Source organism: Nelumbo nucifera, chromosome 5 (genome assembly GCF_055504915.1).
Source record: "Nelumbo nucifera cultivar China Antique chromosome 5, China Antique-T2T, whole genome shotgun sequence".
NCBI classification, from domain to species: Eukaryota; Viridiplantae; Streptophyta; class Magnoliopsida; order Proteales; family Nelumbonaceae; genus Nelumbo; species Nelumbo nucifera.
Genome location: NC_142653.1, coordinates 10181620 through 10207388, shown reverse-complemented (window position 1 = coordinate 10207388; position 25769 = coordinate 10181620). Strand labels below are relative to the sequence as shown.

The following is a 25769-nucleotide window of genomic DNA, read 5'->3' as shown; positions in this document are numbered from 1 at the left end:
TTTACATGTTATCTAAATATTTAAATAACTAAATGTTTTAATATTTATTATAAACACAAGAGTAATATTTTTATGGATTATTCTACCCAAAACCGACCAACCATTAGCAAAAATTGACCTAATTCAAATAAAGTTAGGTCGGATTGGTTGGTTTCATCAGTTTGATGAACCATCCCATCTGAAATTAATTATCGTTATTTTTATATTATAAAACAATTATATACTCTTATATTTTTATATTGTTTAGATTTCGCTTAACAAAACCCATGCATTGCTAGGGTCCCGCTAGTATTTAAATATTATCAGATCAGATGATATTAAATCGGATTATGCTGCATGTCAAACTGTCAAACATTTCGTCCAGAACATCGGACTCCACCCTCAATCAGGATGGATTCGGATTAGAATGTGGACAAGCGGATCCTATTTGCAGCCCTATTTGAAATATAATGAGATGTATCCAATCCTATCCAAAAGGGTTTTCTGGGCCTGATGTACAGTTCAGATTGGCAGCATCATAACTTCACAACCCATGGATAAAGTAGGTCAACAAGAGAAGCTCAGGCCCCTTCCCCTTGCATAAGTTAGCAACCTTTGTTTCTAAGCAACCAATTCGATTTGACAACCGCCAAAGCTCAATTTGGAAAGAGTACAAATATAAATATGTACACTCCTTCCAAACTGAGCCTTAATGTTCAGTAATCAGTTATCGATTAATTGTAGAGATAATATGCATGCTATCAGTTTTTAGAAATTGCTTCTCGCGTAAGTATAAAACACATAATCATTCATATACCACTTATATATAAAAACAAAAGAGCTAGCCAACTCATTATGTCTTCAAACCTTATAGTTTTAAAACCTAAAATATCATTAAGCATTTTTTTGGGTGTTAGTCAACAACTTGATAGACCTAAGCTAAATATAAAAATCTCGACTTTCCTTAGTAGAAACATCTCTTCTATGGTTTTATAAAACTTTATTCACTTTGTATAATTAAAGATTCTTTGAACAAACTGTAGGAGCATAAAGTTACATAACCGTCCATAGACCCAACTAAATCTAATCGGTTGGTCCGGTCTAATAATAACTAACCCAATAAAGCATGTAGTTCCATAAACCTCTCCCCAAAACAAATAGAAAATATAAATAATAGTTGTTTGGAGGAAATTAAGAGGCAGTTCTATTACAATCGACATTTTTACATTAGTCCTCTCTCCACCAACATTCCCTCAGACATCTAAGAACTCTTCTCTCTCTCTCTCTCAGGTTAGGGTGCAACTTGGGTGTAAGATTAAAATTTCAATAGAAATGCAGTGTAAAATCTTCAAATTTAGGTAACCGAGCTGCACCCCTACTCATAGCCAATTCTCCCTCTTGGACTCTCTCTCTCTCTCTCTCTCTCGCTCTCTCAGGTTGGGGTGCAACTTGGGTGTAAGATTAAAATTTCAATGGAAATGCAGTGTAAAATCTTCAAATTTAGGTAACCGAGCTGCACCCCTACTCATAGCCAATTCTCCCTCTTGGACTCTCTCTCTCTCTCAGGTTGGGGTGCAACTTGGGTGTAAGATTAAAATTTCAATGGAAATACAGTGTAAAATCTTCATATTTAGGTAACCGAGCTGCACCCCTACTCATAGCCAACTCTCCCTCTTGAACTCTCTCTCTCTCTCCTAGACCAACGACATTAAACAGCGAACTACCATCCCTACATAGTGAACCACCTCAAGGGGTCAGGAAAATTCTCAGTCCCCGTTCCATTCCCCTCAAACTTTAAGAGTCAATCAAAGGTGTCAAATCCATGGTATTTACATAAGGAACTGATAACAATTTATAATATTATTGTCTTTAAATAAACAAATAAACAAATTTTAAGGATAAATTACATGAGTGAAACAGTGTTGCTTCTTTTTTAGGAAATTAAACTTACAAGAACTAAGAAGGCATTGGTTTGGGTAAATTCTATAAATTTTTGATAATGTGACCACATCTCCAATAGAAACACAAGATGGAGTCCAGATCACCTCCAATAAAATATGTTCTAACATCCTATCAACATCATCTAACACCGTACATCTCATACGTGACAGGATTCCACTTTTATGGTGGGCCTTGGTTTTGTAGTGAGATGTACAGTGTCAAATCAAATTGATAGGGTGTTGGAACATGTTTCGTTGGCAGTTGATCGGCCTCTAGGAAAATGTGTTTCTTTCGCTAAACTTGGGGGATCTGCCTTTATCATAGAAATTAACCATTATCTTTTCATTGTAAAAGTGGGATTTGCCCAAATTTACCCCCCGTCCTCAACAAGTCAACACAACAATTGGAAAACAATCAAAAACTGAAAAAGAAAAGGAAAGCTAAAAACCTGCCCAAATGAGGGTCTTCAACACTGTCATTCCAAAACAATCAAAAACTGAAAAAGAAAAGGAAAGCTAAAAACCTGCCCAAATGAGGGTCTTCAACACTGTCATTCCAACACTTTGTATTAAATAAAAAGAAAGCTAAAAAAAGGAATGAGAAAAGAAAGAATGAAATCTAGTATAACTAGAAAAAGCAACATATATATGTAAACATTAAACAAGACATAAGTTTTAGGCTTCACCAATAAGTAATAGATGAAAAAAGCAGCCAAGTATTAATTTTTCCTTGTTCTTCCCTCTACTTCTTGAAGCACACATACCTTTTTATTTTCTTCTTTGCTCTTAATTAATAAATGAATGGTATGCCAATTGGGCAACAATAAATCCCTCAATTTTCATGGTTGGTAAACCTCGCAGCTGACTTTCCACCTTCAATGTTGATGTCAAAATAAGGCCAAGGCAAAACTTGAAGGAAAAATTAGGGTAAATTGCCGAAATCTTCCCTGAAATATATGGTTGTTGCGGAAAAATCACCTGAAGTTTGGTAATTGCAAAAAAAAGAGGCATAAAAATGTTCAAAACATCAATATAGTTACTTTGACCAGAATGTTTATTTTTCAAGTTTTCTCTACATATGAATCCTTGCCCAAAACCCTTCTAATCTCTTTTCTGAAATTGACTTATTTTTCAAATTTTCCTTTTCTATCAATAGCTCAAAGGTAAAGCTGCAACTTTAAATTCACTTTTTTCTTTTTTTTTTTGTTTTCAAAAAAACTTGTATTGTTTTTTCTGTAGAAACCGGTCTCAATAGTAACTGCATGAGTATTTTGGACATGTCTATGCCTCTTTTTAGAGGATTCTAGAAGAAGGACCAACTTACAGCTGTGTTATAAAGTTCTGGAGAGATTATTGCAATTACCAAACTTTACAGGAGGTTTTAGCAACGGTCCAAAACTTTAGGAGGGGTTTTGGCAATTTGCCCAAAGATTTTGGCTACTATTTAATTTTGTTTAGTATATAATTATTGCCATTCTTATATATTAAGCAATTTTATTTCTTATTTTACAAGATAATTCACTCTCTACATAAATCACAACTCACAGTTGAGAGAGAGAGAGATGACATCCAGTCTGGATGGACGGTCCATTCTACCCGGTGGCAGCTGACAACAAACTTGGTCTAAAACAGGCTGCAATTTTTATTTCTAAGGCATCGTTTATTTTCGGTGTAAACTTCAGTACTTCATCTATGTAAAAATACATCCATAGAGTTCAAATGCTAATGGGTTTAAAATTAAGTGAACCATTGGAAACTTTTTATGTGTGACGATGATGTAAAAGTATATTGATAAAATCGATGCATTATTAACATTGATTATTGATGAAAAAACTCAACTGATGGAAAGGCTTATATCGATTTAAACTTTACATTGAAAACAAATGCATGAAAATACAAACCAGGAATAAAATTTTATACCAATCTGTATTTGCAATGGAAATAAACACAAACAGGCAGTGGAGTTTTACATCAATTCACATTTACATTGCAAACAAACATAACCCAAGAAATTTTTATGTATGTATGTATGCACATCAAATATTCTCTCAATATCTTTCATGCCAATATAGAAGCACCATTAGCAGTTCCCACTAGACTCTTGATGCCTTGAAAAGCACAAAACGATTGGGCTGCTCAAAGACATGCATGATTGAATCAGATAACCCAAATCTAATTTTCATTTGTTAATGTTATAATTCAAATTGAATATTACCCATTCGATTCAAATTGGAATTTTGGACAACTTGATACTGTTTTCAGTCTTGGCAGAAGTTTGAAATAGACATGATAGCAAATTGGATTAAATGTTAAATCCGCCTTTGACTCAACTATATCAGGTTAGGGTTGAGTTCAAGCTGAAGTTGTGGACGCCGGCATTGATCAAATACGTATGTTTTATTTATTTATTTTAAATGTCACATTAACAAAATCTTAATTGAAACCATCAATTTTGAGAACAACTCTCTATATTAATTTTAGGGGGTAATCTACAAATTTCATTTATTTTTTTAAATCATCACATCAGGGGAAAAACTGAAACACATTCTTTGAACTGTATTTTTGTTTTGGAAAGTAAGAACAAGGTGGTTTTATTTTAAAAGACAATATTTGTTTTTGAAATCATAAAAATAATGGTTTTAAAAACAAATTTTAAATTTTGTAGTGTAAAAATTATATAATTCATGAAACATAATACTACGTAACTAGATGAAAAACATGTACTTTAAACAAGAAATCGAAGAAAACATGTTTAGCTTCATTTTTAAAAAACAAAAGGCACAAGTGTAACTAAAAACATATTTTCTGTGTTTTTGTTTTAAGAATCAATTTATTTACAAACCAGCTGCCTTTATTTTGTTTTCGAAACCAACATCAATATGAAAAACAACAACACCGGAAAACACCCATTTTATTATTATTATTATTTTTTATTTATTATTATTTTTTTTTTAGGGTAAAATGTTGAAACCTCGTCTGAAGTTTGTTAATTGTAACCATCTCCCCTAAACATTATGACATATTTGCAAGTAGACCCCCTTTGTTAGAATCTCTAACAAGAATCAGAAAATGTCCAAAATAACCATGCAATTACAATTTAGGCTGTTTTTTATAGAAAAAATATACACATTATGAACAATAAAAAATAAAGAGTTTAAAGTTGTAATTTTACCTTTGACTGAATGATTGATATGAAGGGCAAATTTAGAAAATAATTCAATTTCAGTCAAGAGATTGGAGGGATTTAGGGTATGTAGCGATTGATATAAAGAGAAAAATTGGAAAATAAACATTTTAGTTAAAAGTAAATGCATGGATATTTTAGATTTTGGACATGTTCATAACTATTGTTAGAAGATTCCAAAAGAGGGGGGTCTACATGCAACTTAATTAAAAATTGAGGGAGGATGATTATAATTATTAAAGTTCAAGGGAGGTTTCAGGAACAGTCATAAACTACAGGAGAGGTTCTAATTATAATATATCCTAATTATTTATTCGGTTAGACAAATTTTTTATCGTTGGTTTGTTTTTATAAGCTCCTTCAAGTTAGACATGCATGGTGCTTAGACAAATTATGTATGAATAAAAGTAATTATTTAAACAAATTGGCGGTAAACTGGTAGCTAGCTAGCCTTGTTGCAAACCAATGTAATTATGGTCGATTTCATTTTGATTTTGGCTCCTTTCACTCAGTTTCAGAGAAGTAGAGAACCAAAAACGGATGAGAGAGTGGGGATCTACTCTGCACCTGTTTCCACTTTCCACCGATGCATGCATTGACGAGACCCTAGCTAGGGTCTGATGCATGCTGTCATTAGAACTAGAGCAGCGGTTCAATAGCCAGCTACGGCTAGACCGTCTCTCCCTAACAAAGAAAAATTAAATAGAAGAAGAGGTTGCGTAGCAGCAATCAAAGAAAAAGAAGATATCACCACTTTTTCACCAAGAATCTAAAATATACCAACGCCAGCCAATAGTTGGTGAGGGACTGAGGCCTGAGGGTATTCACCCAAGAAAAGAAATCGATGATGATGAATTGAATTTGCATCCATGTATTGGGAATCTCGTTTTCTTATTTTGATGATGTCTTTTCTGTTCTATAAATTTTGATGATGGGTGTAGCCGGCGCGAGCCAGTAGAGTTCAGTATTAATTGTAGAAATTCTCATTCATGCCTATTAAACTAACAATGAATGGCCGCCCTTTGATGGGAGCTAACAAGGTCAACTACGTTACAATCATAAAATGGGACACATGCCAATTCATAATGGGGTGTGGTCACAGTTCTCTCTACATCACATGAAGTGAAAACTGTTTTCACACACTTGAATTTGCCTTGTTCAAATGATAAAAGGCTTCAACACTTAGCATTTGCACTGCCAATTTAATTTAGGGACACGAAAGAAATGCCAGGCCCAGAAATAGCTCTCTGTCTGCTGCTGCTTTGACAATCCATCTTCTACCTTTTCCATATCCTCTCAAGTTTATACTAGTGAATAAATTATTCTAATAAAGATAACCCTCAAATCTCTAGGACCGTGAATTCTATACAATTACTATATGCATGGTTTATGGTTTATGGTTTATGATGAGGGGTGATTTGGCTCGATCTAGTAAATAGTGGACATGTAGACTCGACCTTATGATTGGATATCGATTCAACAGTTGTTGCCACCTCAATAGGGCAAATCACCTCGGGTACCTCAGCTAGGACCGAGGTCCAAGCAGCTCATGGTGCTTTCAACTGCCAAGGTGACACATAGCCAATTTCTAGAAGCTAGTCACCTGTTTCCAAGCTTCACGGGATCACGCCGCATGTCCTTAGGTCTTATCCTCATTCCGCCTGGATCGGACGGAAATGATAAGTCTTATCAGTTAGCACGATATCCACCTCCCAGTGCGGAATGGACTCCTAACAGCACGGTCTAAGGATCTCAGAGGTGTTTCATGAGGCCCACAGCAACTCACCTATCTAAGGGCATCTACCCCAGTGGTACAAGGTATGCGAGATTTACTGCTTACTAGCTCTCATACTCTCAAGTTTTCAACTCGCACACAATCAATTACTAAATTAAGCATCGGAGCGACCACGCCGGGTTAGCCACCCTAGATTCTTTGATCCTTCCTGTCTTACAGTTCGACCAGCTAGCTAAGCAACCGACGGCCAAGCTTTGATCCAACTAGGAACAACCAGATCACATACCATCAGTTCAAACTAGTCAAAATTTAAGTAATATTAGGTTAGTTGCATGCACCCACGGAATTGAGGCCAGCACATTTAAGTTAAGGTGATATTCATTAAAATTTCACGGGGGAAGGTAGAGGTGTAAAGTGGGTCGTGTCGGGTCGGCATGGGCCATGCCGTCCTCCCAGGTGGAAATTTTGGGGGTCGGCCCGGCACGGCCCAAGCCTAGGCGGGCCTAGGCTAGGCTGGGCTGCGGGCCATGCCGTGGGCTTGGGCGGTGCCGGGCTGGGCCACAGGGCGGGCCTTGGGCCTAGGCCGAACTGGGTTGTACTGTTATTTTTTTCATTTTTTTGTTTTTTTTTTTGAAATTTTTTATTTCTTTTCTACGTAAAATTGTAAAACTAAAATATTTAACTTTCCTATGAACTTTGGGAATTGTGAACTATTTAAAAAATTAGGTGATGAAGGATGATTTGGCCTGACCTATAGAACGGCAACACGTGGACGCTGACTCAGCGTAAGCGACGGCTCAGCATTGTGGTCCAGTGCGGCTAAGTGATGGGCCCATAAAGCAGCTCGCTACATGGTAGCGGGGGAAAGGAGGGGCTCGCCATAATGCGAGCTCCAGGTCCCCCAAGCTACTTCAAGGGATATTCCGAGGCAAAATTTAACATGCGAGATAAGAATGTCAGCTCGCCCGAGCTCCCGAACAAGGCAAGTCATCCGAGGACCAATTCTATTAAGGGTACTTCTGAAGTATTCGAAGCCCGTTGCAAAGTAGCCTGCGAATGGGCCGCACGAACATTCCTCAGGAAGCTTCTATTTAATAGGTCGTACCAAGTCAGACTAGGCCACATCCCTAGCAGGCTGAATGCGAACTGCTAGGGGCCTAGCAGGCTATATCGTGGCAAGCCGTGCTTCATGCCGACACACGGGCCACAAGCGGCACGGAACGTACTGTCATGTCATGTCGTGCCAGCCCATGGGCCTCGAACCCCTGGCCCAGCACGGCACGGACCTCCGTGCTAGGCCTGGCACAGCTCGTGCGCCTTCGTGCCGTGGCGGGCCGCTTACACCTCTATGGGAAGGTAGCGGATTAAAAAAACATTTGAAAAAAAAGGGATAGTAAATAAACTTTTATTCAACCAAAAAAGAAGAAAGGGCCCATATAAAAAATTAAAATAAAAGAGGTTTTTTATGTTTTCAAAATCAGAAAGCGACCTTTTTAGGTATCCTGTTCTGTTGTCTTAAATAGGTGTGATGTCTTTCAAACGACAGGGCCCCACTACATTTTTGAAACACACTACATGCCTAGTAGTAGTAGTGTTCTGCATGTTGAGCCCAATGAGCTGTGGTGTGTTTCAAAATGTTGGCACTTACAATGCGTCTACTGTTTTGGGTAAGATGGATGTACTGATTCAATGTCAGATAAAGTGAGAGCAGTATGGTGTGGTTGTGAACAAAAGAGAAAAGCGTGTTGCAAAATATGCCAAATTTTGAGTTCTGGAACTCCAAAGTGCTGATTTAAAAAATTGGAGAAGAAAAGAAACGAAAAAGTTTTCCAAAAAACCTGTTCAGAAGAACTCCCACTGCCTCCCAATAGCCCAAAGGCCCTAAACATGGTGTCTCTTCATGGACAATGTTACTGATAGAACCGCAGATGTAGGCTGAGCACTTGGGGAACTGGGATAGTCATTCCCTTTCAATGGTGAATTGAAGAAAAGGCATACACATTGACATTCCCATCCTAATGCTCAGTTTGGCTTCAGTCAATGCAAGCCCGTACTCACACTGTTAGAAGTTCCAACGGCCTCTTACAATCTTACATTAGCAATATATCCCCATGAAATAAAACACTCAAGTATGAAAATATTCCCAATGCAAAATTGTAAAAGACTATTTGAACAGACTTTACACTGAACGAAACTGGACTATTTGTAAAGAATACAAATACAAATATGTATAGGCTATACAACAAGTTCAGGTGTTCAACCCATGGTTTTTAAAAACGACCTGAAGACCAAACCGGTCAGAGGTCCAGTTACCAGGTCAAACGGTCAGCCCATTCTGACAAAAAATTTAAAAAAATGGTCAAAACAGTTCAAACGGTTAACCACCCGGGTCAATGATTTACTGACCAAAATCAACAGCTTTGGACAAATTTCCGATTTTGGGGAAAACCGAAACTGATCACCTGACCAGTTCCCAGTTTTTCCAGTCCGACCGTCAGATCCGGTCCGGTTTTGAAAACCATGGTTCAACTCTTATCGGGTATTTAACTTATGAGCCCCATCTCCCTCTTGAGTCCCAACTCCCAACTACAGTCATAACCACCAAATAGAAAAAGAAATAAAGAAAAAAAGATGGAGCGAAGGGCGCAATTCCCACGTCCCCCTCCCCCCTATCCATTCACTAACGAAGGTAAGGGTTCCATGGTTCTTTCGTACTCAACAAAATCCGGAATAATTTACTCGAAGTTTCAAAATATCAATACATCCAATACGCTGATAAGGGCATATCAGCCTGTATAAAAGCTCATTTCTCCTATATTTTTTGGTTTTTCTTTAATCTAATTGAGAGGATTCGGTTTAGGACCCGTCTACCCCAAAAGGGTTGCTGGAAGCCTGATAGTGGAAGTGAAAAACTAAACGAGCGTTGGTGTATGGGCCTCTGAAAGACAAGGGGAATCATGATTATGACAGATAATGCACAGAAGTTATCTAGGGATCAGGGACTCGGGGCGTCAGGTCAAACCAAGAGCAGTGACGTTGAAGGAGGGTTCAGTCCCGCGTTGTAACCATCAAACCTACAAGGTCATTTGATGATTGAGTTTAACGCAACTTGGGCCATTTTGATATTTTCATGTTGGTAGGTACTAGAGACATGTGGCCACCATGAAAGAAGTCTCATTACAGGGCATAAAATAGGTTGTCAGTGCGAATGGTGTATGGAGGTACAAGGTAGGCCGAAGCAGTCTAATCTCCCACACTGACGATGAAAACTCATTCACTAGACCATATAAACTCATAAAAATTCATCGCAGATATACGGTTGAATGATTGATGAAACTTCCAGTATCGTAACCATAGCCATCCACCCCGAAATGTTGATGAATATTCATTGGTTGAAGTACGCCTTCGTAAAAAGCGTCAAGTGTAGGATATCCAGATTCCCTACAATGGATCCTGTAACTAGCCTTAATAAAAACAGCAAAACGAGAAGAATATTAATGAGATGGAACACAAATGAAACTTTAAGTAAAAGCCAAACATTAAAAATCAGCAGTTTCAAGATCCTAAATCATCCCTACAATAATAGCACTTCGACAAAACCAAAATCCGTTTATAATCCCCTGTAAAGGAAAACCTATCCCTTTAGACCCCTAAAACTGTTTATTCAAAATCCCGTAACTCCCAAATAGTAGTACGATGCTCATGTATGCAAAACCATACCCACTAAACTAATTAAGCATTCAGGAGACAAGGTTATCATTCAGAGAGAGAGATGCCAGTTGGTCAGTTGGACTAACGGACTGCTGCTGCTGCTGCTGAGCAACATTCCTCAGAACTTCCATTGCTTCTGCAACCTTGGCTTTCAAGGCTTCTGGAGACTCAAGCAAATGCAAAACTTCGGTTTGATCCATCTCCAGAAGCATACCTGTCACCTTTGCTGCCATTTCGTGCTCCAGCTGATCCACTAGAGGGTAAAGGCTTTCACCGAGCATCTGCCCAAATGCAACCCAAAATGCAATATTAAGCCTTCCACTTAGACATACAAGTGATTGTTTTTGTAAGAACATAAAAAATAATAACTTACCGTCCTCTGTTGCTCAGGTGTTGCATTTGCTAGGGCAGAAGCCAAAGCCCCAATGGGAATAGGCTGTGTAATCGCAGCAGCATCACGTAATGGCATGCCACCCATATCATATGGAACAGAGAGCATGCTACCAGCAACTCCCGGCATGGGAACATCAGGAATGTTACGACCAGGTGGATATCGGTATACACGTCCCCTTGGAAGCATCTATTACTTCATAAGTCAGAAATAATACAACAAATGCATTTTTAGCACAAAGTAAAACGGAATGAATAATACCACCTACCTGCGGCTGAATCAGCGGCACAGGCTGCTGGTTTTGTTGTACAGGTCCTGCACCAGCCCGTCTGCCACCTGGACGTTGCCCTGGCTGGCCTTGCTGAACAAGTGGCACAAAGAAATTTGGCAGGGGAGCCCCCCCAGGCCTCATCCCAGGAACGAGTTGCTGCTGATACCCAAATCCAGGCTAACATTATTGTAAACAGAAAATTCATCAAATACCGATGGTATCCAACCTCAAAGCATGAGATAATATAGCTATTAATTCGGTCTACAATGAGGAAAATTTTCTTCAAGTAGCTACTTGAGACATGGTGAAGTTCAATGAGTCACTGAAAAATGAAGATTACAACCTTTTTGTATAGTACAAAATGGATGTGAGCTTTATTTATCAGTAACCTTTATACCGGACTGTTTTGTAAACACACCAGAAGTAGCTGGCTGCACTGAATGACTTGTGTTACTAGTTTGGAGTAGGGGGTGATCATGGGCCAGAATGGGCTGGGCCTGATTCCAGGCTTATGTCCTTTATGTATTAAATTATGTATATGTACAGCTCAGACCCCAAGTATTAGGCTCAAACACAGGGCCGGTCTTGAAATTTGCAGGACTGGGCCTGAACAAAAAACCAAGGCCCAGTCCACAATTTCAGGTTGGGGATGCGAGGGCTAAAAATGATCCCACCCCCCTAAAAAATGATTATTAAAATACAAAAGTATCAAGTAACAAGACATTATAAAATAGGCCCTTGACTTTTCAAGAAAAACTCTTCGGCTTTTCCATTCAAGGACAAAAAACACATTTTCTCTCCTTTTCCCATTGCTAAAACAACAAATTCAAGACCACTGATCAAAAACAAAATACAAATTAAACCCCAAACCTTCAGACCTCCATACATCCCTTTCTATAAATCTTTGACATCTTTTGGGAGTACCACGTAGCATTGATGTCATGACCGATGTAAGAGCAAGGATCTTGAAGCAGTGAATAGGAGGCTTAGAAAAAAAAAAATCAGGTTGGGTGTCTCATTATGCAAAGTTGAATGATAATGTCTACTCATAAGAACCACTCACTTGTCAAACAAAATGTCTAATCTTAAGAATTCATGGATTTCAAACAACAAGCAAAGAGAGAAACAGTGAATATAAAAGGCAACAAGGAGATTTTTCTTGGAAAGTTCAAATATTATGTCACTTCAAGAGTGAATATGGAGAACAAGTGCACAAAGGTTTTCTTTCAAGAGTATAGAAAATGCCTTCACTTGGGGCATGCACTTTCTTTTTTGATAGATCATGCACATTTTTTTGTATTGGTATCAAATGGAAAACATATTATTAATTCCAAAACTGCATTATCAGAGAAACACTTAGTTCAAATGTGGAAAATACTCGGTACATGAAAAAGAATTCAGGATATAAGGAAAAAATATCCATAAAGCCACAATTAAAAGGTATGCGTATAAAACTTTTCAGGCTTTCAGGCAATGAAGTATAAATTATTAAAAGAATGAAAAAAGGAATAAGATGAACTAATAATTTGTAGGACTACCTGTGGAGGAATGAGTGGTGGCCCTTGCCCATAAAATATTTGCTGTCCAAGACCTGGGCCACCAGGGGGATACATTGGCACACGAGGAGCGACAGAGGGTGACATTGCAACAGGTCGCATTTGTGAAAATTGTGCCTACATAAACAATAAGATATCATATACCCAATCATGATTCAACCAAATATGAAGAATACTAACGTTAATGAAGCACAAAGAAAAATAATGAGAAGCCTCCATCATGGACAAAGTGACAAACCTACACATAAAAAGAACATATAGAAATGCAACCAAACAAATGGACAAAACAACATATAATAATCTGTAGGTCTTGATTATTTTCTGAACCATGCACAGAATTTCACCATCAAATGTAATGATCTGTCACCAAAACTTTCAGAACAAAAAGATTCTATATGGCAGTGGTTTTTGGTCAACATTAGAAGAGAAGATAATGGACTGAAATGAATATTGTATTTGTTTCTTTGCTGGCTGATCACTCATCACCTTCTAGTTCTTCTTATCTTTTTCACAATATTTGAACTCTCATTTTTTAATTAATATCAAAAGAAATTGCAGAACAAAAAGAAACTGCAGTGCAGTTCCGCAACAATTTCTATCCAATTACCCCTCTGGCCCTTTACTTGCATAACAAGTGACACCATGACTTTTAAAAGTTCCTCAAGTCATGAGACAACATATCATCATCCCATACACAAGAAAGAAATATTGATATGTGCAACAAAGTTAACATGATATTATGATAACAAACAAAATAAACAAAATAAAATACAAAACAAGAAACCAATGATGTGCAACAAAGATTCACAATCACAGAAAATCTGAAAATTCCATAAAGCAAATAAGATGTTTAAACTAAAAATTCTTTCCATATGATAGCTCGCACAGCACAAAGCTAACATGGAGTGTTATTCAAATGGGCCTGCAATATAAGAATCTCATCAGTCAAATTCAATCAAGAATTACTACCAAAACATACCTGCAGCCTTGCTCTTCTATCTTCTTTCCGTTGTGCCAGTGCAACATATAGAGGTTTACTGACAATCATTTTCCCATTCATCTCAGCAAGCTAGGAAAGAAACAAACAAAATAGTGAGTAAATTAGTCTATGATTGTTGTCAAATTGTCAGAAAGATGCATAAGAAATCTACTCACAGCTCGAGATGCTTCTTCTGGAGCTGAGAAAGCAACAAATCCTGAACCTCTGCTTATTCCATTAGGGTCCCGCATGACCTGATAACATTTCCTCAAAGATGTCAATAGCTATCCAAAAATTTTAAAACTGTGATCAACTAGGTTGTTTATTCTTGTTCACTGAGAGTGAAACAGACCTTGCATGAAGTAATAGTACCAAACTCTGAGAATAATTCCTTCAGTTTATCATCTCCAATGCTATCATCTAAGTTCTTCACATACAAGTTTACACCTTGATATTTATCAACCGCCTCCTTTGCACTCTGCTCAAATCGTCCTTTTAGTTCCTGCTCTCTTTCAGATTTTTTCTGTGCTTTCCCTACATACCACTCTTTATCATCGAACTTCTTTCCATTAAGTGCATCAACAGATTGAGCAGCATCATCCGCATTCTCAAAGTTGACAAATCCGAAACACTTGGATTTTCCATCCCCATCCCTCATCACTACTGCACTAGTAATTGCTCCATATTCACCAAAAATGTTCTTTAGATCTTCATCAGTAGTCGACTCCGAAAGATTTTTTACAAAAACGTTATTGAACTTTGCCTTGTTTATAGCAGATTCCCTCTCCTGCTTACGAAGAAATGGTCCAACATAAACCTGTTTATCATTTATCAGCATGCCATTGAGCTTGTCTATGGCATTTTGGGCTGACTCCTCGTTATCAAATTGAACAAATCCATACCCTTTTGACTGACCAGAAGGATCAGTAGCAATCTTGCAAGACAGAATGTTTCCAAATGAAGAAAAGGTTTCATGCAGACCCTTGTTGTCAATTGCCTTGTCAAGATTCTGCAAGATAGAGTGATTCCATAATATTTTAATAGAAGAGAATATTTTACACAAATTAAAATGTATTGAAAGGCAGATAAGACTACGAAATAACCAACCAAACACCACTTAAAAAGTACCTTGATAAAAATATTAGCAGTGCCACTTTTACGGATGCTAGGGTCACGATGTGAATACATAATGCGGATAGGCTTGCCATTGAGAGGAGTGAAGTTGAGTACATCCAATGCCCTTGCAGCTGACACAGATGAGAAGAAATTGAAAAAAATGAACTCTTTTCTTTTTATTGCCAAAAGGGAAATCCATTGTTAATTTAGTAAAATGCTTTATTTAAGAAAAGTTCCATAAAGGTACACATACAACTTTTAACATGCTTGAATGTGACATATAAAACAAACCAACAGTTGTCAATACACATAGAACTATTACCATTAGAACTACCACCAAAAAATGAGGAAAAAAATGCAAGAGGAATAGATGCCTTGTGGAAATCAACATTTATTCCTGAAACTTATTGGATTTTTTTTAAGAGAAGCTTTGCGCTTATATTCCATTCCAATATAAGAAAACCAGTTGTAATTAGCAGCAGGATATTGTTATAAAATCACCCACACACACCAATAAACAAGAAAAGGATGACAGTTTTACAGCAGCAATATGAAAAATAAGCATGTCAGTATTTGACATGTTCAAGAACCAAACCTCATATACAGTATAATAGCATCCAAACCACATATACACTACTAATGCAAAAATGAACAGAAAACTCGATGGAAATATGTGTTAAAAATTAATTATGAAAGAAGCATAAGAGCATGGCATAATGAAAGCTTTAGAAAGGAAAAACAGTAAATGCTATGCTACAACTATAACTCAGTGAATCACCAATTGCATCATGCAGGCACCAATTTCATGCATGTCAAACCAACAATGGCAACATGTGCATCAAGGTACATGAAACAAATAGTAGTAAAATACCTCTACACATTCCAACTATCCAGAAATTACATAGATATTTTTAGATTAGTATAGTATCTGCTGCAAATACTGTTCTGATCATGGAAGAAATAACAATAATTACAACCAGTCTTATTAATGTGGTTAGGCAATGAGCCAATGAATAGCCATTTTGGCAAACTACTTGATGTGATGACTAGCTTGTGCCCAAGTACTGACTAGTCCACCAAGAAAATTTCCTAAGATTTTTTATGCAATCTCATGTGTAAGTTATACACTGGAAACACACAATAAAAGAATGATATCAAATAATGTTCCACAATTTAGCAAATATACAAATGAAAAGATGGATACAGTGTGTTAATTTCAAGAAAGGATGCAACTTTGACAATTTGGTGTTAACCTTGCAAGGTGCCAACCAGCTGGTTGGTAAGGTTTCCTGCTGGTCATTGCGGAGACTTGGGATCAAATCCCACCTGCATCTGGGTTGGGGGATGGGTTACTCTGTTGTACAAGATGTCAAAAAAAAAAAAATGGAGTTCATCCTTGACTGTTGAATCTTCGCACCAGCATAAAACTGAATAGAAGAAAACTTAACTAGAACTCCTCCCCAGTGGTTTAAAAGCGCAAGGTGCAAGGGTCACACCACAAGGGGCATTGTATGGACCCTCATAGTCATAAATAGAAAACATGTTTGCCTTTTTCAAACACATCACAGATTTTTTTAGCAACGGAACACACCACAGATTGTTGAGGACAATTGTACATAAATTTCCTTTCTATCTCCTAGCTTATTTGACATAAATAAACAGCTTCCTTGTAAGACCAATGCCATTTTTCATATCAGACACCACTTAGTAACAAAGATGGCATTTAATGCAGGCATATAATGTTAGAACTCGATAATAATATGAATAATTTTAAAAGTGTCCTTCTCCATAGACATGTCTGTCTGTCCGCGTTTTCTCATCTTGCCAAATAAGACTCTAGGACACGTGCTGGATTCCAACACCCTATATCTGTGTCCATTCAACACTGACCACAAGGAAGAAGATACACCAGAGGGAGAAATTGCTGTTTCTGTGAAACAGTATAAAAAATGAAAGTGATGATAAATACCCCCTTTTCTATCAAACAAGCAACCAGAGGATAAGCAACCAAACTGGAACACAAACTTCAAATGCCAATCTGACAACCATGAACTATGATCAGATTATATTATTGGAAATCCTGAATACTGTATTTCTAAAAAGTGGTGATAGAATACATCTGAGGAAAATTTGCCCCAGTGAGTGCATGAACCCCTTCTCTCCAGAACTGACAACCATGAACCATGATATTGGGAACCCTGAATACTGCATATCTAAAAAGTGATGATAGAATGAATCTGAGGAAAATTTGCCCCAGTGAACGCATGATCCCCTTCACTCCAGAATCCAGATATTCACCTTAACTAACAAGCATATTTACAGACATTCAAATTAAAATAAGCCAATCGGATCTAGGCTTATGAGTTGGAACGTTGTCCTTTAATTTAACCATGCCTATACATGGATAAAACTGGAATAAATATGTATTCTAAAGGAAGGCAACAAAAACTGCAATGTTGTTCATTAAGTATTTCTTTTTAGAGATTTCCATAAAAAAACTCTCCAATGTAATGTTTCAGCAACATGGTACTAAAAGAGATGCAGAGAAAGCAGTTGGCCATGCCCTCTAAAGACAAGCATCTTTACAAGTCTTACTATCTTTACCACTTCTAACACATTTTTAAATTGCTTAGGTGGTTGTAAAACTAACTAGGCATTTTAGCATTTAGAACTGCCAAACTATCAAATGGATTTTCCAAGCTAGTGAGCTACTACCTAATGTGTTCGCTAAACATTTTACCATTTTACGAGCTATAACTATATGTTGATTATAGGCATCTAAATGCTAAAAACCACGGAAATGAAATGGCTGCACCCTTAAGTAACTTCCACGTACTCTCTAAACATCCCACCGATTAATAAAAGACCGTTAAAATCATAGATATAGTGGCTATGAATACCACGAAGCCCTTAATCAATATAGGGTACAACAAACAGCCAATAATGTGTGCAAATCGGAAGATAATGCAAAGGTCAAACTCAATGTAATCGTCAATCAGTACAACTTAAAGTTAAGCGTGACGATCATAAGGAAGCTAACACTTCAATTTTGCAGGTCAAGCGTGTAGAAATCAATTTAAAGCATTTCGCCAAGATTTGAAGGAGAGTAGAAAACAAATCTCATAAGAGCATCAAAAATTCAAGATTAGCGACAAATAACCAATTGGACCTTCAAATCGGAGAACATTATGAGCTAAATAAACATATCGGGCCAAAAGACTAACCATCTTGGGTGTTACTGTAGTTAACATAGGCATAACCAAGGGACCGTCGGGTGCTCAAATCCCTGCAAACGCGAACGGACACGACCTGGCCGAGTTGGCTGAACAGATCGTAAAGCTGCGAGTCCGTTACATTGAGTTCAAGGTCTCCCACATAAAGAGACGTGGAGACGAACTGATTGCCGCCGGGGTTGGTCGCTCCATTAGGACCAGAGAGAGGAGGTTGTGGTTGGACTTGAACCTGCGCCATCGAAAACCCTACCGATCTCGAATCTCCAAAGTGTCTCTCTTTCTTCCTCTCTCTCCCTCTCTCCTGCTTCCCTCTTTTTTAATTTTTTCTTTGTTCCTCCCTCTCCCCTTATTATTGGAAATGAACCCTAGAGGAAATTAAAAAAGAGAACACTATCTGCGCTTATAAGCTGAAACAAATGAAATTAAAGAGACAGCCTCACCCAAAACTCGATGAAATACCGAAATACCTTCAAGACTCTCGAATTGATTGAAATCGAACAGAGCTGATAAAACTGGGACTATACTCTCTTCTCTCTTCTCTCTCTCTCCCTATTGGATATTTTTCTGGAAACTTTTCTTTTTTTGGACTTTTTGAGAATACTAAAAGAGGAGAGGGAAGGATATAAAGGGGTAGATGATCGTAGATCCGAACGGACGGATGAACGACGACAAGACGCAGAGGAGAAGATGAGAGACGATAGTTTTTTAGGAGGGCAGCTCGAACTGCACCGCACCGTCATTATCGAGCGCTGCAGCTTAAATATCAGGGGTAGGTGAGTGAAAAACCCTAATTTTAATTTGCCTACGGGATGTCCATCGTTTGATCTTACACACCCCACCACTAGACCTTACAAGTAGACTGACCAGATGCCTAACCAACGGTTTTCAATACCGCCTAGGCCCTAAGGTTTCTCTTATTTGTTATTTTATCATATTCACATTTCTATTATTCCAGTCGCGCTACATCTCATCGTAAGAACAACCAGGTGCCCCTCTAAGGTGCCAATGTTTAGATGATCTTTATGGTGAGATATACTTGAAGGTCCTCCATACACAGAACAAATGGCTATTAAGCGGAGATCATACTGCAATTATGAGGAGGTCGCCTACATTATAGCCTTGCTCTTTTTTTATTATCGATATCTTTATTTAATAATTAATTTTTTAAAGAAAACCGAAGTAACAAAACAGTTAACTAACTTGAAAATATGGACCTTATCCAATGGATGGGGCCTGGCGGAAAGGAAACGTGGCAATTGACATTTGACGGCCCAAAACGACATGAAATTACAAAAAGGACCATCTTGAAAGGCTGTTTTTTCCGTTTTCTTTCTTGGATAAATTACACAAAGGCCTACCCCCCTGAATTAAAGAATGAAATGAATTAAAGACCCAGCTCAGTTTTAAAATCCTGGCACTTAGCCTCTTGACCCACAAAGGGGGTTGACAATTCTAGAGTACATTTGTTAAATTGTCAATTCAAGATTCTATGGGCTAATAGTAATAGGTATTAAATGGTGAAAACAACCATTGAACATCATTCTCTAGTTCATCTCAATATGAGTTTTGTTCAATAAAACCAACTAAATTTTATGTTCATAAAACCAACTAATTTTATTTACAGAGAAACATGTGAGGGATATATATATACACACCAGCGGGGACCCATAGAATTTATTAAGCGAAGGTTAAATAATAGAATTGCATAAGATTATATAATTGTTTTATATTTTTAATTTTTTAAACAATTCATAATTATTTCAACTGCGATATGGGAAAGATATGATATTTGAAATTTTTTTGACCAATCAACTGGTATCATAAATGTGATAGCCAATCATATTTTATTTACCAAAATTCATGGGTGGATTTTGATTGATGAAAACTCTTCCGATACCATATCTTTTCTACATCATAGATTTTTCCTTATATTTTATATATTACTTTTAATACTTTTTTTGTAATACAAAAATAATAATAATTAATTTCAACTAGGGTTGTTCATCAAACTGATGAAATCGACCAACCTGACCAACTTGAATCGAATTGGTTGGTTTTCTAGTATTTTCCGGTCAACTTTGGTTCAACAATTTCCCAACCTGAACACGTTGGATCAATTTCACTTTGGCCATTTGTAAATTGACCAAAATCAAACGACTTGACAATATATATAGATAGATAGACAGATAGATAGATAGATAGATAGATAGATAGATAGATAGATAGACAAATTATATTTTTAATATAATTATTTTAATACGGGAAAGTGGAAAAAATCTCATATTTCTTAATAAAAAATATTTTATATCATAAATTTATTTTTTAAATAATATTTTTTAATAATGCCACTATAAATTTTTAATTTGTTTTAAATTTAAATCTTTTGAACCGATCGACCAAACAAAAACAAAAAAGACCCAATACAACCCAAGTTGTCCAGTTTTCACTAATGGTAAGTCAACTTTGGGTGACCAACTCCCCAACCTGACCAGGTTGATTTGGTTGGTCAAATAGCCTACAACAAAATAGAACCAACCCATAAACACTCATAACTTCAATTAAATTAATAATTTAATATGCCTGTAATAAATAATAATAGTTTAATCTCCAATAATTATTGAAATTTTATTGCAAAAATACACAATTATTAAAACTAGATTGATAATGAAAATACAATAACTAAAAAAACAATAAATACTAAAAATTATATTAAAACTAGACTGAACAATAAATACTAAAAAATAACAATTTAATCTCTAATAAATATTAATCAATAAATTATAACAAGAATACAATAAATTAAACTTAAAAAGTTAAACAACAATAGTTTAATCTCCAACAATTATTGAAACTTTTTGTAAAATAAAAAATAAAAATAAACTTGTGCATAATTATTGAAAATATATTTATCACAAAAAACAATAAATAATTAATTAAAATACAACAAATATTAATTTTAGTATATATTAATATATACTAAATATAATTAAGATTTTAAAATTATTAATAAATATTAATTTTTTGATAGTTATTTTCTAGAACTATTAATTAATATAAGTGAAATTAGTTATTTACAATATTATTTAGTTATTTAAATAATCTCATTATTTAAATTTGAAAATATTAATTATTAATTGAAATTAATAGTACATAAAATTATAATTTATACTATTATTACATAATTTCGTTATTAATTTTATAAAATATTAAATTATTATTAATTTGAATATTATGTTACAATTGTTTATCTAGTTTTAAGAAAATTTTTAAATCTAGTACATAATTTCGTTATTTTAACTGTTTAAAATCTAGTTATTTACATTTCTTTATTTAAAATATTTAGTTATTTAAAGATTTAAATAATAAATAAAATAATTAAAAATTTTTGTTATTTGAATTTTATTTCTATTAAAGTCATTACATAATTTAGTTCTTAAAATATTTAAATAATGTTTTATTTTTTACTGTTATATTTTTATTATTTGAATAACATTTAAATTGAAAAAACCCTAATTTATATTGTTAGTACATAGTTTCATGATGTATTTTATAAAAATATAAAAATTATTAATAATATAAATATTATTAAATCGATTATAGTTATTTTTTGTGTTTTAATAAATATTTTAAAGTTATTATATAATTTTTTATAATATTTAAATGAATTTTAAATTTTTTAATTCAAGCTTTCTTTAGATAGATATAAATAAAAAGTGGGAGAGAGAATAAATAGGAACTATAGATAATTTAAGAGAAAGTGGGGGATAATGGGAGAGGTAGTTTAGGAGAAATTTAAGGAGATGATATCATTTGGGTTATTGGGAACGTGTATGTGTGTGCAAGGGGAGGGAGGGAGAGAGAGAGAGAGTAAGAATAATCACACCTTGATTTGTTACAAGATAAAGCCAATCACGCTATGCAACGAGCCACTTTGACATCAAGATAGAAGGAAGGCGTGAGTAATAGATTTTGCAGTCAGTAATTATAGGGTTGATTGGCCACAATGGGTTGTGTTGTGTCTATCAACAAAAGTTGAAGTATTGAACTATAACTAGACCTGTTCATGGGCCGGGCTCGGGCCGGGCTTTTACTGTGTATTAACAAATTTTTTTAAGGCCCGAGCCCGAGCCCGGCCCGACCATCGGGCCTACAATTTGGGCCTGAGCCCGGCCCTCATAAAAAGCCCGAAGCCCGAGCCTGGGCCCGGGCCCGAAATTTAGCCTATATTATTATTATTATTAATGTTGAAGCAGCTGAATAAAGAGAGAGATAGAATGAAATTATAAAGAAAAGAATAAAATATATATATATTAAATTATAAATATATATTTTAATAAATATTATATAATATATAAAATACATATTATATATTTTATAAAATATATAATACTGAGTTGGGCCGGGCCGGGCTTTTTTGACAAATCCTGAACCCGGCCCGAAACATAGTCGGGCTTACTGTGTTAAGCCCGAGGTCAGGCCCGCGGGCCTAATTATATGACCAAGCCCGGCCGGGGTGCAGGCCGGGCCGTCGGGCTACCCGGCCCATGAACAGGTCTAACTATAACTGAAGCATCGCCTTCTGTAACCACTTGGTGAAGATTCAATTCAGGTTGCGTTTGGAAACGATGCAAATGGAGTGTAAATCCCGATTCAGGGTAAATTTGCACTATGGTTCACTTTTGCTTGTGTTTGGCAACATTACATTTATGCATTGACAATGACAGACCAATGCATATTTACATTTATAATAAGATGTAAAAGTACATCAATAAAAAATAAGTAAATTTGCATTCAAGTGGGCTTTTGATAAAAAAAAAAAAAAGCATATGCTTTAATGGAATTCATGTTTGCATCCATTACAACTAAAAGTATGTTTGGTAAGAAAGTAAATTTGTCAATGCAAAACTAACCCAATTTTGTAATTTATATGAACCATTTTACACTCTACATATTTGCATTCACACTTATTTGCATCGTTTCCAAACGCTACCTCGAGTACAAATTTCAATGTATAGAGGAAAGTAAAAGCTTCCCACTCCAAAGTAATATCTGATATGCATGGAGAAAGGGGAATTGCTCATGAAAACATATGGGAGCCATTGTGATCACGGAGCACAATACTAACACCAACACCCTCGGTGCTAGTAGCTCCATCAACATTAATTTTCTGCTATTATAGAAAAAAATAGATGAAGGATAAAATGTCTCATAAAATAAAACATCGGTAGCTTGGGGTTTTATAATTATACTAGCAAGCCCCATACGATGCATGGGAAAAAAGATGTTAGGTCTTATTAGGTTTAAAACTTATTGCTCTATGGTGTTACACAATTTGGGGGTAGGGATGACAATTTTCTCCATCCCTGCCAAGTACTTGGCACCCCCAACCAGGCAATAATGGGGATGGAGAGTGCCTTAGTGGGGACAAGGTGGAGATGGGATTAATAAGAATACCCAATTGAGGATGGGGACAAGGACGGGAAGTTAAGTCTATATCCCACCCCAATCCTGACATTATACGTATATATATAATATCATTATGTTATTTATATTATATATCCAAATATATTTAAAAATATTAGTTGCATCTTATTTTACTTTATTTTAAATAAATACTTTTCTGAAAATAAACTTTTAATTAAAAATTCCAGGGATTCAAGTCCTCGATGGGGAACCCTTCTCCATCAGGGACAGGGGATGCAGGCTAAATTTTATTCTTCATAGGGGTTAGGGTCAAAGACGGAGATTAATTTAAAACTCGAGGTCGAGAAGGGGAGTATGATTCCTGCCTTGAACTCACCCGTTGCCATTCCTACCCGAGGTGTCATCCCCCAAACCCATAAATATAGTTACAATAATTATGGTAACTATAATTTATAAATGTAGTATCCAATACTTATAAAAATTATTAAAATTTTCCAATTATTTATTTGAATAATTGGAAGTTTTATAATTTAAATTACCAAAATTAGTAATTTATAGTAATTAAATTACCAAAATCACTAATTATTGCTTAAAATTTACAAGAAGTGTCAAAGCTACTAAAAAATATAAAAAATAAATTAATAATTGTTGAAACTAATTTTCCACTAAAAAATTGAAAATTTTTAATTATTAGCTGGTAATATCATTAAATATTAATAAATTAACCAAAATTACTAAAAATATCAATAACTACTTATTATTAAGTTACTAATAATTTTTAGTTATTAAATTTGTATTTATTAATATTTTCACTTAATTATTAATTTTAGTAATTATTGATTTCAATAACTAATTTTCATAAAATTTTGATCTTAAATTACCAAAATCAATAGTTTTATGCAAGTAATTTTTAGGTGTTGATATTTACTGAATAATATTAGTAATTATTGAAAACATAAAAAATATTTCACAAATTAATTTGACTACATTTTTTTGTTTTAGATGGTTTATTGGGCATGTAATATTGATTAAGAGGTGTTTTAGGAGGAATTTTAAGTGAAAGAGATAAGTTGGGAGAAATTTTAGGAGGGGGTTGCTAAGTGATTGGAAACATTGGAGAGAGAGAGAGTTGGAGTGGGATTCTAGTGAATAAGAGAGGGTTGTCACATGACTACATGGAAGGAATGGGAAAGGGGTCAAGGAGAAAGGAGATAGTGTTAAGGGGAAATGAGAGAAGGGGGAATGGGAGAAGGAGATGGCTGCTAATATGGCCTATGTGACTAAATTAGAATCGGAATGGTATATTCCCATAGCTTGTTTAATTCAAACAGGAATGGGAATGGGAATTAGAATCAACAGGAATGAGATTTCATTTCCAAGGGAGGGACAATGAATGGCCATTCCCTCAAATGGGGGAATGCTGCTACTCCAGTAGGAATGGGAATGGGAATGGGATTATGATTCTGCCCAACCAAACAATTAGAATCCGATTATAATTCTAGACCCATATTCATGTGAACCCAACTTTTCCCCCACCTCCACCTACTTGGGTTTTAGGCAAGTTCATAGAAATGTTTAAGTGGGTTTTTGTTGTAAAACAAAATTCAGTGGGTTCACCCTCTAAATTCAGGCATCACAAGTCGATAAAAAAATTGACTCTATTACAGTGGGACAAATACACTATAAATACAACACCAATCCAGATGGGCCTCACCACAACGACTAGCCCAATAAAAAGCTCATTATGATCTCTACGACTCTACTTGTGTATAATCAAGGTTTAAAATTTTGAAACGATACACCCGATACGGGGCATATCGTATCGTATCTTTTAAATATAGATACGGGATATGCATGGAAATCGTGCATACTATCTTTTTTCATGCATATCGGACCCGTATCAGGGGCGTATCAGAGGTTGGGGGTGTATCAGGGCATATCGATAGCGTATTGACGAAAAAGATACAGCAAAAAACTAAAAAAAGAAATAAAGGGGAAAAGTAAGTTTCTTTTCCCGGAAGTAAGTCTTCTTTCACCCCCAAATGAATCTAAAACTCCAAACCTCATTCCTAGAGTGATAAATTTGAAAAAAACTTGCAAGAAACAAGTGTGAATCGTTAATTTTTTTGAAGATTTTTTAAATTTTGAAAAAATATGATAAAAATAGGTAATTTTTTTTTTAATTTTTTATAATATCTTATGATTTTTTTCTTGAATGTATAAATTTATGTTAATTTACATTTCTTACAT

General features: G+C 35.6%; 1 protein-coding gene across 2 annotated transcripts; it reads right to left on the bottom strand.

The window, feature by feature from the left end:
• Nucleotides 1-10358: 10358 nt before the first annotated feature.
• Nucleotides 10359-18615, bottom strand: LOC104606838 (polyadenylate-binding protein 2-like). 2 transcript variants are annotated; one of them, XM_010272234.3, is made up of 9 exons: nucleotides 18087-18615; nucleotides 14875-14993; nucleotides 14099-14755; nucleotides 13923-14000; nucleotides 13747-13836; nucleotides 12750-12884; nucleotides 11209-11388; nucleotides 10923-11129; nucleotides 10359-10830 (listed from the first exon to the last, which is right to left on the bottom strand). In XM_010272234.3, the coding sequence occupies exons 1-9, from the start codon at nucleotides 18331-18333 to the stop codon at nucleotides 10579-10581; spliced, it is 1965 nt and encodes a 654-aa protein (XP_010270536.1). In that variant the 5' UTR covers nucleotides 18334-18615; the 3' UTR covers nucleotides 10359-10578. The 2 variants fall into 2 exon arrangements, with proteins under 2 accessions (XP_010270536.1, XP_010270544.1); XM_010272242.3 differs by having other exon boundaries at nucleotides 11209-11370.
• Nucleotides 18616-25769: the final 7154 nt, after the last annotated feature.

Bases quoted from the DNA above. Each gene is read 5' to 3' on its own strand.
- LOC104606838 (XM_010272234.3), bottom strand. From the start codon at position 18,333: ATGGCGCAGGTTCAAGTCCAACCACAACCTCCTCTCTCTGGTCCTAAT. The intron at 12,885-13,746 runs GTATGTTTTGGT...TTGTTTATGTAG, and splicing joins ATAGAAGAGCAAGGCTGCAG to GCACAATTTTCACAAATGCG. The intron at 11,130-11,208 runs GTAGGTGGTATT...ATGAAGTAATAG, and splicing joins TGCCGCTGATTCAGCCGCAG to ATGCTTCCAAGGGGACGTGT.